This window comes from Hippopotamus amphibius, chromosome 6 (assembly GCF_030028045.1).
Source record: "Hippopotamus amphibius kiboko isolate mHipAmp2 chromosome 6, mHipAmp2.hap2, whole genome shotgun sequence".
Taxonomy (NCBI): Eukaryota; Metazoa; Chordata; class Mammalia; order Artiodactyla; family Hippopotamidae; genus Hippopotamus; species Hippopotamus amphibius.
This window is the reverse complement of record NC_080191.1, coordinates 20,715,103-20,731,561: the sequence shown is the minus strand read 5'-3', so window position 1 is coordinate 20,731,561 and position 16,459 is coordinate 20,715,103. Positions and strand designations below refer to the sequence as shown.

Genomic DNA, 16,459 nt, shown 5'->3' with positions numbered 1-16,459 from the left:
CACTGTTCATTGTTCAGAGACTAGTCTGGTTGATATCTGATTGTTCTTTTCCTATTATTCAGGGTTGTAGACAGTTGTGTCTGTGTTGTACTGTCTCCTTTATTGGTGCTGATGAGAGTCATTTTGTGGATTTCACATTTTTGTTCCAAACGTTCTGGGGTAGGGAGTGTAAAGCAAATGTAGTAGGATAATTGTATATCTTTAGGCTGTTCTATTTATGATGTGCCAATTAACTGAAATAAGTTTAACCCTGTGAGAAAAAATTGATTCTATAAAAGGAAAAAGCAAATCTAGAATACATGTAAAACATCATGAATATACATTCAAGAATTAACTAAATTCTGCTAAAATGCAGATATTTCAAGAATAATTTCTGAGTAACCATATTGTTTATCACATTAATTCCCTGACTTTTGCCTTTAAAATACAATTTAACGAAAATGAACCCTGCAGCCTTGATTCGTCTATCCAGTTTTATTGCTGATAACTTAAATATGAGGCATCCAACTCCTGCCATTTGTACTGTTTCTATGGTAACTAAAGTGTGCAAACCCAGCAGTATCACTTTCTTTCACAGCTGGCATTTTGTGTTCACAGTAAGAAGAGGGGTTTTAGTAAAGCATAGTCTGTGTTAATTGGGATGTAACTAGGTCAGAACAATTTTGGTATCCTTTTGTCATCCTTTTAGGTTTGTAGGTGTGGGTGTGTGTGCATGAGCTGCAGTTTCGTTTTTTTAATAGCATGTACCTTCACTTAATTAATCACTGTCAAAGTTAGTCTTTTGAAAATTCAGCATAATATCTGTAAACACAACTCAGTGTAGAATCTTGAGGGTTAGATGGAGTTGTTTTGAGACTTGCCCCTAGCCCTATAGGTCCTTGAGTATTTCCCTTAAGAAAAAGGAAACTGATGTGAAAATGCTTTGAGAAGTTAAATGCATTTTACTTTATTTTCTTTTCCATTATGATTTATTACAGGATATTGAATATAGTTGCCTAAGTTAAATGCATTTTCATGGTGATTATATTATTTATTTTGTTGTTGTTATTTTGAAACATCAAGTTAATAACCTTAACACTTATTTACTTGTCCTGAAGGGGATCAATAATCCCAGTTAAGAGGTACACATTAAAAAAAGATTCCCTCTGCGATTCTAGATTTTAACTTGACTAGAAGCCCTTCTCTGTGGATGCTGCGCAAGCTCTGTGTTCCTTTCTCAGACTGTACAAAAGAGCTCACCATCACCAATCCCCTAAACCATTTCACCACTTCTGCCCTCATCTCAGGCTCTACATGGAAACCCCACACTTAGAGCTTCTGTGGGCTTCACGTAAGTCATGTCCAAGGTATTCTCTACTGACTTCAGAACTAGCTAGGTCCTCTCTTCTCCCTCTCTCTGTATCCTCATTCTACTGTGGTACTCATACTCATGTTCTCTGTCTCCACGTGGTGTGGCTGCAGGAACTTCTAAGAGCTAACAGTGATCCAAGACGAACTTCCTGCTTTTCTTCCATTCAGCAACTCATAATCTATTTTTGTTTCTTTTATGATGCAATTTTGTTCCCTTATCTCATACTTTGTGTTTTTATCTTATATCTTTATTTTAAAAGAATTTAATCTCAAAATTTAGGAATTGCAGACAATGTGACAAGTGGTACATAAGATAGTTTATTTGATAATTTTACAATTTAAAAAATTGTTATATCCCAGAGTCTCATTCTCAGTGAGGCCTTGAAAAATGTACTCTAAATCTTCCTTTACCCTTTGTCCACTTATTTGGGTCTCATTTACTGTGTCTAGCTTTTGTAAATGCACAGAAATTATTTTTTCTCAGTCACCAGTGACCTTCTAATTGTCCCAAAGTTGCCTCTTCTCAGCTTTCATTCTGTTGTACCTGAAGGCCACCTCTTCCTTTTTAAACTCTTAGCTTCTAGAACCCTATGCTGTCTATGTTTTCTTACCTTGGATGCTCTTTCACAAGTTCTTTCATTGGCTCGTGTTCTTCTACCCTTTATTTCTCTAAGCATTACTTTTTTCTTATATTTTTAAAAATACCATTTATCTAATTATAAACTACCAAAATACACAAAATCAAACATTATGGAATTATATAATGTAGTAGAAAATTATAATCTCTCCAAACCCTGCTATCAGAGAATGGGCAGGATATATATAAAATAAATTGTATGATTTGTAAAAATTATGGGTAAGATAGAAAGATAATATAACAAAATGCTAATTCTAGTCACGTAAAACCTAGTCTTCACACATCATTCTGTATGATCCGCAACTCCCTCCTTAACCTTTGCCTCACCCCTCCTCTGCTTGTCCCGCGCTAACTCTTCTCCTCTCACGTTGACTCCAGCCACAATGACCTCTTTGCTCTTTATCCAGTTAGCCAGCCTGCCAGCTCACCAAGGCTTTTCCTAACTGCTCCAAACACCATAATCTTGCTCTGCTGCAAATCTTGTGGCAGCCCTCATCAACTCTCAGAGCACAGACCAGTGCTCAAGAGCCTATCTAGTTCTGGTACCCAAATGACTTGTGCCAAAAGCAGAACCGTTGCAAACAGCAAGCAAGCCCTCCCTTAGCTTTCCTCCTCTTTAGAATCGTCAGTGCCTTATCACTGTGTTCTCGCCAGTGCCCCCTGTTCTCCCTAGAGTGTCTCCAGTTTACCTGCCTCAGGCCTTTCAACTTGCTCTTCCCTTATTACTGCACTTTCTTCAGGTCTTATCCCAGATGTTACCTTCTCAGGGGGCATTCTCTAAGTAATTTAAAATAATGCTTACATAATGTTGAAAATGGCACCTTCCCAACCCACACCCAACAGTACCTATCCCCATTCCTTGCTTTTCTTTTTTCTGTCTTTATTATCTTAATATATGATATATACAAAGGAATATTTGGTACATTTGTATGTACCTTACAAAGCATAATAGTCGAGAGTCTTTCACTTAACCCAATAACTTGCTTCTATTTATGTTTTTTCCCTCACTCCGTCCTCTTGTCTCCTTCCAAGAGGTAACAAGTATCCTGAATTTTGAGGTTATTATTCACTCCTTTTAAAAACTAGGCTTATCACATTTGTATATATGCCTAAACAGAATATTTTTTAGCTTTGCTTGGTTTTAAGTTTCATGAAAATTGTATCCTGCTGAATATAGTCTTCTAAAACTTGCTTTTTTTCTCTCAACATAATGCTTCCAAGATCTGAACATTTTTTACCTTTGTTTGTAATTCATTGATTTTCACTGCTGTTTTAAAATTCGTTGTGTGACTAATTAATTGCTCCATTTTCCTATTAGCTAAAAATTTGGGTTGTGTCCAGGTTTTTTTTTTTTTATTACAAACTGTGCTATGAACATTCTTTGGTGTATCTAAAAATGGAATTACTGAGTTGAAGGGTTTGCAGTTGTTCAGTTTTGCGAGATGATGCCAAATTGTTTCCCGAAGAAGTTGTGCCAATTTATTCTCCCACCAGCAATGTACTGGAGTTCGCTCGACCTACTTCCTACTCAGCTGTTCTTAATTTTTAACCAATCTACTAGGTGTAAAATGGTATCTCACTGTGATTTTAATTTGCATTTCTCCCGTTATTGATGAGGGTGTAGCATCTTTTCATATGCTTAGTGGTTAAACATGTTTCTTCTTTTTGTTAAATCCTTGTTCGGACATTTTGTTCATTTTTCTGTTCGGTTGTTTTTCATACTGATTTTTTGGAGTTCTTTATTCTAGTAACAAACTAAACCTTTGTTACTGATAAGTGTTGCCAATAGTTCTGCTTGTTTGTGCTTTGTCCTTTTATTTTCTTTATCTTTGATGATTGGAAGTTATTTTAATAGCCAAAGTTATCAGTCTTTTCTCTTATGGTTATTCTTTGTATCTTGTTTAAGAAATTCTTCCTTACCTCAAGGTCAGAAAGATGTTCTTCAATTTTTTTTTCCTCCAAAGTTTTTTTTTTTTTATTGATTAGTTCTTTCTTCACTGATCTGAAGTTCTCTCTCAGTATCATGGTTCCATCTGGATTCTCCATTCTCTCCCATTGATCAATTTGTCTGTCCCTGTACCAGAACCATAGTGTTTTAATTACTGTAGCTTTAAAATAAATCATGATATAATGTTTTGAGCCAGATTCCTCTCCTCATCCCCTAACCCTAATGCTTTGTGAATATCTTGGCTATTCTTAGCTCTTCACTCTTTCACATACATTTTAAAATCAGCTTGTTAAGTTCCACAAGGAAACTCTGATGGAATTTTTTGATTGCAATTGCATTAAATATACAAATAAGTATGGGGAGAAGTGATGTCTTTACTATATTGTCTTATCTATTAACATGAGCTCTTAATTTATTTAGAACTTCTTTAATGTTATTTAAAACAAGGTTTCAAGGTGTTCTGTATAAAAATCTTGTAAATGTTTTGATATATTTATTCCTAGGCGCCTTATAGTTTTTTGTTGTTGTTGCTATAGAAATGCTGCCTTTGAAAAATTATATTGCCTAGCTTTTTTTTTTCTTTTCTGGTATACAGAAATACAGTTGACTTGTTCATATTGTTCAAGTAGCCATACATTCTACTAAACTCTCTTGCTAATAATTTGTCTGTAAATACTTTAGGCTGTCTATGTAGATAATTGTATCATTTGAAAATAACAATAGTTTTATTTCTGCTCTTCTAATGCATATGTCTTTAATTATTGCTTTGTAGTACTAGCCTTACAGTACAGTGTTGATTTTAGAAGTAGTAATAGTGGGTATTCTTGTGTTATTCCTGATTTTAAAGGGAATGATTTCAATGTTTCCTTCTTAGTTTTTGATACATACCCATTATCAGGTAAATGAAGTTTTTTCTAGCCTAACTTGCCAAGAGTTTTTATCATGACTGGGTGTTAAATTTTATCAGCTGCTTTTTCAGCCTCTATCAAGATAATTATATCATCTTCTTTAATCTGTTGCTGTGGTGATGGACTTATGTAGATTTTCTTATATGAAGCCATCCTGGCATTGCTTTTTCTGGACTTGGCTTAATACTATTTTGTTTCATATTTTTGCATCTATACTCATGAGTGGGGTTGGCCTGAAGTTTTTCTTTCTTCTGTTTTGTTTGGTTTTGCTAGCAAGGTTATACTGGCTTTCTAGAATGTGTCTTTTTCTATTCTCTGAAGATGTTTGAATAAAATTCAAACAATCTGTTCATTGAAAATTTGGAGAACTTGCCTCTGTGATCATCTGTTTTCTTGGTAGCAAGATTTTTAAGTAGTTTTAATTTATTTACTACTTCTCGGTTTCTTCAGGTTTTCTAATTCATTTTGAGTCAATCTGTAGGTTACAGTTTCTTGAATTTGCCTGTTTTGTATACATTTTTAAATTAATTAATTAATCTATTTATTGGCTGCATTGGGTCTTCGTTGCTGTGCGCGGGCTTCTCATTGCAGTGGCTTCTCCTGTTGCAGAGCATGGGCTCTAGGCGCGTGGGCTTTAGTAGTTGCGGCTCTCGGGCTCTAGAGTGCAGGCTCTGTAGTTGTGGCACACAGGCTTAGTTGCTTCGCGGACTGTGGGATCTTCCCAGACCAGGGATCGAACCCATGTACCCTGCATTGGCAGGCGGATTCTTAACCACTGTGCCACCAGGTAAGTCCCTGTATACATTTTTAAATTAATAGATATAGTTTTTCTTTATAGGGTTCTTTTATCTTTCAAACCTCCACTCAATCTATAGTTATGTTCCTTTTTAAAAGTTGTAATATCTTATATATGCACCTTCTTTCCTTGTGTTGTAGTTGTCCTAAAGGCTTCATAAATCCTCTCTTGTTCATAAATTCCTGCCCTTACCTTTATCTTTATACTTTTACTTTCTTTTTTTTAGTCTGTTGAATTTTAACTTCTTAACTTAGGCACATAATTACTTCCAGCCTTTCTTCCTAACATAAATATTTAAGGCCATACATTTCCCTTGTAAGTACTGCATTAGGTGCATTCCACAGTTTTGATAGGTTGTACTTTCATTATTTCATTTCTGAATATTTTGAATTTCTTCATACTTTCTCCTTTTATCTCTGAATAATTTAGAGACTTTTTACATTTCCAAATATATGGAGTTTTAGATTTATGCTTTTGTAATTGACTTTTTAAAAAATTTATTTTATTTTTTTATTTATTGGCTGCATTGGGTCTTTGTTGCTGCATGTGGGCTTTCTCTAGTTGCAGAGAGTGGGGGCTACTCTTCATTGCAGTGCATGGGCTTCTTATTAAAGTGGCTGCTCTTGTTGGGGAGCACAGGCTCTAGGTGCGCAGGCTTCAGTAGTTGTGGCTTGTGGCCTCAATACTTGTGGCTCGTGGGCTCTAGAGCACAGGCTCAGTAGTTGTGGCGCATGGGCTTAGCTGCTCCACGGCATGTGGGATCTTCCCGCACCAGGGCTTGAACCCATGTCCCCTGCATTAGCAGGCGGATTCTTAGCCACTGCGCCACCAGGGAAGCCCCTGTAATTGACTTTTAACTTAATTTCATTGTGGTCAGAAAATATAGTCTGTTTGATAACAATCCCTTGAAATTTCTTGAGACCTGCTAGTACACTATCAGCATTTGTAAATGTTCAGTGTATGCTTGAAAAAAAAAGCGTATTCTCGAATTATTAGGTAAAAAAGTTGTGTATAGATCAATCTTGTTAATTGTATTCTTTGGATGGTCTATATCTTACTAATCTTTTGTCTGCTTGACATCAATAATTGAGAAAAGTCTGTTATCATTGGTCTTTTCCCTCCCTGAAATTACATGGTCACCATGTAATGATACAAGGTTCAATTCACCAGGAAGAGAGAACACTCCTAAAAATCATTATGTACTTGAAATGTATGTACATAAATATATACTTTATTTGTATGTATTTCAAGTACATAAGCATATAATATATATATTTCAAATACATAAATATACAAATTTATATATAAATATATGATGTATATAATAAATTTATATATATAAACATAATATATATAAATATATATATATTTCAAGTACATACTGAGTTTTAGGAGTGTTCTCTCTTCCTGGTGAATTGAACCTTGTATCATTACATGGTGACCATCTCTACTCCTAATAATGCTTTTGTCTTAAAAGCTATTTTGTCTGACATTACTATAGTTGATTCTTTTAGCAGTTTGCTTGCTATATCTTTTAATAGCCTTTTACTTTCAGCTTTTATGGTCCTTCCACTTAGATGGATCTCTTGTAAGTAGTATGTGAATGGATTTTGTTTTTAATCCAATATGGATTAAAATTTGTTTTTAGCAGGAAAATGTATTGTTTTAGCTCTTAGGCCTGAGTTAGGAGGTTTTTCCTCCAGAGAGGGTTTCCTTTTGCTTCTTCTGGTTCACTTTAGTGCCCTTGAGACTCTCGGCTGATTGTCAGGTAACAGGCTCAGTTTCTTCACCTTGCTGGTGGTCCAGGCTCAGTGTCCCCAGTGAAGTGTGTTACTGGCATCTGTTCCCAGGTCCATCCTGCCTTTCCTTCCTTCTCCAGCCTTATTTAGGGTGGGGCTGGGGGTTGTTGTAGATATCTCTTATCTCTTGTGAGATCAAGGATCCTTTAAGGAATGTTTTTTAGGCAGCATATGCTTGTTCTATAATGGCAGGGTCTCCTGGAGCACCTACTCAACCATAATACCAGATGCGGAACTCTCTTGTATTCTCATTTTATTTTTTTCTGTAGTACTTATCAATATTGATGTACCGTACATTTGTTATTTATTGCCCTTCTCTTCCCACTAGAATGTAAGCTCCATGAGGCCAAGGATCTTGCCTGGTTTGGTTTAGTACTGTATCCCTTAGCATCTAAATCACTGCTAGATGCTCAATCAGTATTTGTTGAGTGGATGACTGTGGAGGGTAGAGAAGGCAGTGCAAAAAAAACCAATGCCAGATCTTGAACTTTTACCTTGAAATGCTCTTACGTGTTCCTCCATGACTGTTGTCACAAGTTAGGGACCCTTACTTTTCCCTAGGCTATTGTAGCCCACTTCCAACTGGTCTCTGCATCTACTTTGTGGTCCATCTATCCTTCCCAGTTCATCCTTCACAGTGCTACCAGAGCTTTTTCCTAAATATAGATCTGATTATCTCACTGTCTTGTCTCGGCTTAGCCTATAGAATAAATTGCAGTTTCTTTAATGTGACATTTAATTTCCAACATAGTTCCTCGCCTTATTTCTACACTGAGCATTCTATGTTCTAGTCATATCAAAATAGTTGTAGGCTCTCCCAGTATGTCATGTATGTGGGTCTTCTTTGGGACCAGGCTCTTACTTTTAGGGTTCTCTGAGCCTGAAAAGTCATTTTCTGTTCCTGCTTATCAAAATCTTAGTCATTCTTAAATTCATCTAAAGTCATCTCCTTCCTAAAGACTATCCTGATACTCACTGAGAAGAATCATCTATTCCTGGCAATTTATTTTGCTGTTTTGGTACTTTCTATAATCTGCCTTGTACTCTAATAAGTTATCTGACTTTCCCTACTAGATATTAAGCTCCTTGAAGTCAAGGGATTCATGTTTTATTTCTCTCTGTTTCCTGAAAGTGTGCAGTACAGTGCTTTATACATAATGGGTCTTTGATAACTAGTTGTCAGACTTGAATTTTGAAGCTTTGGTTTTTGTCTGATGGCATTTTTCTCTTTCTGCTACAGTAAACTAATCATGTCTGTGTCTTCAATTATCACACTCCAGTGACAATAACTTTCAAATCTGAATCTTCCTATGTCCTACTCCCCTGGTTAGTACGATTAGGGCTCTCACATCACTCAAACTCAGCGTGCCATCTCCTTCTCTTTGTTGTTCCCCCTCCCAAATCATAGATTTTCTATCACGAAGGTGCCATTCTTCCGGTCACATCAACTCAAAGGCGCCATTCTTCCAGTCACATCAACTCAAAGCCTTGGTGAAATCTTTATCACCCTTTGTCTGATCTTCTGCCTTCAGCTAGTCACAAAGTCCTGGTAATTTCTCCTTTAAAATGTTACTCGGCTCCGTAACTCCCTCTTCGTTTCAGCTGAGAAGTCCTTGGATGAAGTGCTTGACACCCCACACCCAATTCTGATACCTCCCCCTTTCCTGTAATCTCACTGCCTATACTACTATAAAGGTCAGATTACTTCATCTGGCAATTAAGACTATGCAGGGTCTAGGTTCATTCTGCTACCTCCAGCATGAGTCCTCTGCCTTCTGTCAAGGCAGACTTCGTACTCTCTCCTAAGCTTACCTCATTCATAGCCCTTACCTTTGTTCTGCTCTGCCATGCTGGCTCCTGTTCATTTTTCAGGATCTGGATAATGGACACTGCCCCTTCCCCACGTCTAGTGAACATTTCCTTTAACAATGGAAACTCTAGTTAATCACTCCCTCCTTTGAACTTTTTTTTTTTTAGTGCTTATTGTTTTCATTGAAACTTTAAAAAGAGCTGGCAAATTGGAAGAGATCTTAAAAATAATCTAGGTTAACCTCTAACCCAAGATTTCAGTCCTCTCCATAACTTATAATTAATATTAGCTTCTAGAATTATACAAAACTTCTGACATTTCTTTCTACTTATACAGTGAGCATCTGGAGGTTAGGAACTTGATTTACTGTGCTTTTCTTTTTCCTCTTAATTCTTAGTATGGTTCTTTGTCCCTAGAAGACACTAAAAATATATTCATTAATTGAATAAACGAATCATAAATTTTCTCTCTGAAGAGTTAACAGAGGAGACTTACTTGCCCAAAAGCCTGTCTCCACAGAGTCTGTTTCCATATGTCTACACAAAGCATGACTTAAAAGATGGTGGATACATTTGCAGCCTACCCTTTTCTTTATATAGCTCTGTATTAGCCTTGGGTTTTGTTTCCTACATTTTGAGATTATAGTTGGAATTTCTCACTTTTACATGAACTATAGCTGAAAACGTGTATGAATTTTAATGGAGTCTGCTGAATGTTGGCCATGTTTTCCTGTAGTAGTTTGGAAATATTTAGCAAGGACTATTCACTTGATTCATTTAAATGAAGGTAATTATATTGTGGCTGGAAATTTTGTATAAAAATTTTCAACTGCAAAAGCCCTTTATTGTGGGCAGCTATAGGACAGCTTATAATTTGTGCAGGTTTAAAAATTATTATTCATTACTTCTGTGGGGTAAATAGAAATGATAGCTTTAATTCCTTTGTGATTATTTGTATGATATAATTTTTGAAAATAAGATGCTTCAGTAGCAAGGATGTTTTTGGAAAGTTAGTGCTAACTTCAAGTATGTCAAATGCTTTCACTATGTAGAGGGTACTTGATATTCAATTATAGTTTTGATGAAAATCCAAAAGTTTTATTTTCATATTATAAGAACTTTTTTCCATTTTAGAGCATGTCAAAAGAATAAAAATAGTAATTTGAATGCTCTATTTTTATTTCTAGAAACCAGCAAATATCCTAGTAATGGGAGAAGGTCCTGAGAGGGGGAGAGTCAAAATAGGTAGGTAATTATTTCTAAAATAATTTATTAAGAAACTGAAATGACTGCAAAGATGGTTTCCCTTTTTAATACTCTTATTTAAGTAGTTAATCTTAAAATTAATTCCTCATAATATTTGTAGAAAAAGATGTTGGGAAATGTAGATAGTTTATAAACTCCCTCAAATTTATTCCCAAAATAAGGGTCTAGAATCCTAAGCTGAGGCAAGCAAAAGATTCCTTCCCATACAACACCCCTAGCATGTGTTTATGCTGCTGTTACTCTCCCACGCTCACCCGATACACACTCACCCGAAACACAGTCTCTAAATCTGCCTTTGTCTCAGCTTTACCAAATGTTGTCCCCCTGAATACATCCCTCCCACCCTGACCTAACACATATAGATCTTCACCCATCCCTCCCCCTGCCCTCCCCTCCCCCTCCCCTCCCCTCCCCCTACCACGTCCTGTGCCAACATATCTTTTCTAGGTGAATATATATGTTTATAGACGCTCTTGCTTGCCAGTCTTAGATTAAGGCACTGGCAGAAGTCTTGTCTCTATTAAAAATCTCTTTGCAACCTTGAAAGTTCTGAAAGAAATTGGTATCATTTATACCTATGACATATTTGGGGAGAAAATGATCTAAGAAATGCTTTATTGTAATTTCTTACAAGAGAACTTACATTTATTGAATGTCCAATGCTTTTTAGAAAGATCTTAAAGTAAATTTTGTTTCATCAACCTGCTTTCTTTGCTATTAGAATATATCATGCTTGAAGTGATACTGATTTGTGCTAACCTGACCTACTACAAATTCTTTTCTGTCCTGCTTCAACCAAACATGCCCTACTTCTTGGTTTCCTACGTCTTCAACTAATTCACTGGCCCAGTTCCTGAAGACGCTGTTCTAAATCAACTTTTCTTTCTTTAAACAACTCTACTCTGAGTTTACTGAGATTGATTCATAAAAAAATTCTGTTGTTGTTAGTTAAGAACCAGGTGGCTGCTTTCCTTCCTTTTCCACTTTCCTTCCTCCTCCCTCTCATCCCCTTTCTACTGCTCCTCACTTGTTTCTATTTCACTCTCACACTTTTACCTGTAGGCACTTATTGGGTACCTAGTTTTTGCTAGACACCCGTGAAAGGGAAATATAGGATGGTCCTCCTGTGGGGGACACTAAAATAGATACTTTCATAGGTTATCTCATTTGTTTTACACAGCCACCCTCTATGGTAGATACTGCAGATAAGGAAAGCTGGATTTAGACAGACTGTAGCTTATTCAGCCTTTCAGAGGCTGAGTTCCAAGGCTGGGGTCTCTTTCCCTCCATACATTGCTGCCTAGTGATATCAAAGTTATCTGGTATGACTCCACTGACCACTTTCTGTCAGCATTTGAAACAGCCTCAGAGAGAGAATGTCTCTTCCTCCTAAGTCCTATCCAATGTCCTTCCTAGCTTCTAAATATCTTCCTGCTATCCTTAAACCCTTCGTATCAGAGTATCTCCATTCTCCCCTTCTCAAGTTCCTCCTCGTCACCTTTAAACACTCATAATCCTCACCCCAATTTAACATAAATTTTCTCATATCCATTTTGTTTTCTTTACCATTTGTTCAGTTTTTTCCCTTGTTCCTCTCCTTCTAAAATACATGACATTTATACATTGGTTTCACTAACCCTAATTTGTTATCTGACATCTAATTCCATCCCTCTATTGAAACTGCTCTCTAAAAGGTCATCTGTGATCTCTGTCTTACCCAATCTAGTGGCCTGTATTTAGCCGCTGTTTTCCTTTACTGTCTTGTCATTTGTTCTTCTGGCTAGTCTGGCCTTTTGACTCTCTTTTCCTTTGGTCTATATGATATCACATAATTCTATTTTTCTGTCTACTACTCTTGCTGTTACTTCTGTATTTTATTCATTTTTGCCTCTCATTCCTGTTAACCTTTTGTTTCAAGACAGCCTAGGCACTGGCTTGGGACATGGTCTCCCTCTACAGTTACTTCTTTAGGGAATTGATAAGTTCTGGCCTCAGAATCTTGGGTTCTATGAAAATCAATCTAAGATCTGAATCTCAAATTCTGTTCTCCTATCCTAGATGAAATGTTTATCTCTTTTTGAATGTCCTGCTGGCAACCTATATTCCATTAATTCCTAACCAAATGCATCATCATCATCTTATACTCTCTCCTGCTGTACCAGTCATCACATTTATCCCAGTCACCAAACTTAATGTATTCTCCTTACTCTCCCAAATAGCCCTACTATTCCTCAACATAAATTCTGTATTCTAGCCAGGCCAGCTAATTGCCTTATTGTTCAGAGTTTTAGGACTGTGATTCTATCCAAGATTAGAGATAATTAGGATTGTAATTCTATCCAAGATTAGACATAATTGACATATACACACTACCAAATGTAAAATAGATGGCTAGTGGGAAGTTGCTGCATAGCACAGGGAGATCAACTCATGCTTGGTGATGACCTAGAGGGGTAGGATAGGGAGGATGGGAGGGAGTCTCAAGGAGGGAGAGGATATGGGGATATATGTATAAATATAGCTGATTCACTTTGTTGTACAGCAGAAACTGGCACAACATTGTAAAGCAATTATACTCAAAGATCTGAGGGAAAAAAAAGATTAGTGATAAAATCAGGGTTAAAAGTAAGCAATAATTAGTATTAAAGGTCTAGTGAATAATTAATCTGCTTGATTAAATTGTTTTTAAATTTTGTTTTAATAGCACATTATTTTTTTTTTAAATCAGTAGTGCTCTAATATCTACGTTTAACACTTTAATACAGGCCTTTTTTGACTGAAGGGGAAGGATAGTCAAATGAAAAGCACATTGTGCCCTTCCCTGTATCTGAGGCTTCCCCTCCTCAGCAAGCTGAAGACTTACAAGCCTTACCTAAAATGCTCACTGCCTTCTTTACTGTTCATGCTGATTCATCCTTCAGAATCCAGCTCAAGTTCCACTTTCAATTTAGTCCACTTCTACAAATGTTTATCAAACATTGTTCCAGACAAAACCGTGAAGGAGACATAACCCCTTCCCTCAAGGGACTTCAAGTCTAGTAGAAACCAGTAGCAACTTTCCTTTAGTCTTACAGTACTTATCCTTTTTATTTTTATCTACTCCATGTCTTCTGTCATCTCATCTTCATGTAAGCTTCTTGGCAGTAGACATTGCCTTCTGTTGCTTTTCTATCATTTGATACTGTCTAATTAGCACCCACACCAGAATTTTACTATCCCTGTCTGTTGAATTGAACAATTTCATGCATATCTAACTTTAGGAAAATAGGTGTTAGTAATGTTTAGGCTAGTTACCTTTTGTAATTAGTAATTATTTGAAAAATGGTTTGAAACTTCTTTAAAGTTCACACAAAAGATGAGAATTGTTTTTAAGAATATTTATTGTTACCTCTGGCCTTGATTTCATTTTTTAATGAATACATGTGGCTTATATAAACTAAGAAGGTAGAGAATAAGGGGAGAAATATTGGCTTTAGCTTTTACTTAAAAATAGCATGCTTTTCAATGGATGGAAGAGTATTCCATCACATTACTTTGCCATCAACAACAGTTAGCATCTATTAAATATAGAGAGCAGTGCTTTGAGGTAGGTGTAATATTGGTAGAATGGTTTTGAATACTGTGTTTGCTATAGGGAAATTTGGTTAAGAAAGTGTAGCCATCAGCACAGGCATCCTCAGATAGCTTTATTTTTTAAGACCTGGGTTCTCCAAAGCATTCTCAGAAAGTCTTATAAATTATTCAAACTCTAAAGAAACAAAATCACTGTAAGTTAAAATTTTAATGTATATCATAACATTAGTTTTAGATTAAATGATACTGTATAGTTGAAACTTTAATGTACTATTTGTGCATTGTATAGTACACTAGGGACCCTTATATAATCAAAATATACTGTGTATATTATATTTCAAATTATAGAGGTTTACCATTTTTGTGATTTTTGCCTTTGTGACATACAATTATCATATGTATAATCTATTGGATATCAGTTCCATGGTTAAGAATACAGCTGCTAAATTATAACATGCTTTTTGTTTGGGTACCTGCATTTTTACTGCCTATCCCTGTGACTTTGGTCAAGTCATTGAACTGCTTTGGACCTTAGATTCTTCATCACAGAAGTGGAGGAGGGAAAAGTACTTATTAAATCAGCATTCTTATAAGGATTAGATGATTAGATGATTTATGATGTATGTGAAAATCATTTGTAAACTCTTAAGTGCTTTATAGGTACCAGGTTCTTTTAGAAAATCTTAAGAAAATTAGTCGCCAGCACCTTATAGTAGTAGTCTTTTTACTACTCTTGTGTACCTCTAATATTTTAGTTAGCTTTAGTGTAGACCTATGTTAAGTGGTGAATTATAACATTCCCTCTTATGTGTTCTATATATGTTCTTTGAAACATATATGTGATGCACTGGTAACTGTACAACTGGCAATTTGTAGCATTTGCTACTTTCCATGATATTAGCCAATTTTAAGCCACAAACATGACATGACTGAACAGTGAGTTCAGAAGATGTGTATAAATTGGCTCTGCTTGGTCCATAAGAGCCAACTCTAGCACACACTGAACTAAGATATAGTCAGGTTTTTCCATATATAGGCATACAGAAGTCATAATTAATTATGGAAACTTTTAGACTATTTTCTATTTTAAAAATATTTAAGTATATTATTCTAATTGTCTCTGAAAGCCAGGAATCTGAAGTCGGACCTGGATTCTAATTCTGACACTGTACTGACTATAGTGCTATGACCTTGGACAAGTCAGAATATCTCTAAGCCTCAGTTTCTTCATCAGTAAAATAGGCACAATAATAGTATCTACCTCAAAAGGGGAAATCTGATACCTGGTACAGACCACTGGTTAAAAAGGGAGGAAAAGGATTGCTTTATAAGGTTAGTGGCTGTTGTCATCAACCTTGCATGGTTATAATAACATGCCAAACTGATTTCTTACTAATTTATTTTAATTTATTTTATTTCTTAGCTGACATGGGTTTTGCCAGATTATTCAATTCTCCTCTAAAGCCACTAGCAGATTTGGATCCAGTAGTTGTGACTTTTTGGTATCGAGCTCCAGAACTTTTGCTTGGTGCAAGGCATTATACAAAGGCCATTGGTAAGTTTAAAATGATTTACTTATAACTGGTAAGTATTGCATAATCATATCATCATATGATATTGCATTATCATAAATACTAAATGGTATAATAATAAAGCTGCTTTGTAAAAACCACTTTATGTTTCTGTATAAAAGTCCTGTTGTTGTCTATATTCCCAGATTTTATATTCTGGTAGATTTGGATTTTCACCTGTATGGGAGAATATGATTCTTTTAAAAAAAGAAGGCATTTTCTTTCAGAGGATAAAAGTATCTGACCTTGTTGAGTTGCTATTGAAATGATACCATGCAAATGTTATTTTTCACTTACCTACTATCCATCAGAACTGGAGAGAGATTTAGAATTGTTTTCACAAAAAGAAAAACAGAAAAATGGGAGTAGTGTAGTTATTGGAAAGAGCCCCTTCTATTTGGGAAAAAGTTACTCGTTTCCTAAGCTAGAAACAATGTGACTAATCTTTCTCTTGCCATTACAGTTTTCAGAAGGGCAGTTTCTCCATTAAGGTAGGAAATAGAGCCTGGGGAGATTAGCTGTGCTCAGCATCTTGTCCTCTCACCAAGTGAAAAAACTGAGTAAGAAAACCTGTTATAAACATCCTCTGTAGGATTTAAAGTCTCCTTCAGAACAGAGGCATCAGAGATTTTGCTGTCTGTCACTACAGTGTCTTCAGAGGGCCCAGCTGCTAATTGAAGGAGTCAGGAAGAGAGAGCTGTCCTCAAACCTAGATATTGCTTTAAAGGAGGTGAAAAGAGAGGATAGGGAGGAAGTAAATAGTACTGTTAATGTGAAGGGCTAGTTCTGTAAGGTACTTAAA

General features: G+C 36.0%; 1 protein-coding gene across 7 annotated transcripts in view; it reads left to right on the top strand.

The window, feature by feature from the left end:
- Positions 1 to 16,459, top strand: part of CDK19 (cyclin dependent kinase 19) — a 166,828-nt gene that overhangs the window by 132,599 nt on the left and 17,770 nt on the right. For all 7 annotated transcript variants that reach the window (XR_009054315.1, XM_057738932.1, XM_057738930.1 and 4 more), the window contains 2 exons: positions 10,435 to 10,492; positions 15,510 to 15,641. Coding sequence is in view for 6 of the 7 variants with exons in the window: in XM_057738932.1 (XP_057594915.1) it covers positions 10,435 to 10,492; positions 15,510 to 15,641 (190 nt within the window). In the remaining variant the exon portion in view is untranslated. The remainder of the gene's footprint in view (positions 1 to 10,434; positions 10,493 to 15,509; positions 15,642 to 16,459) is intronic.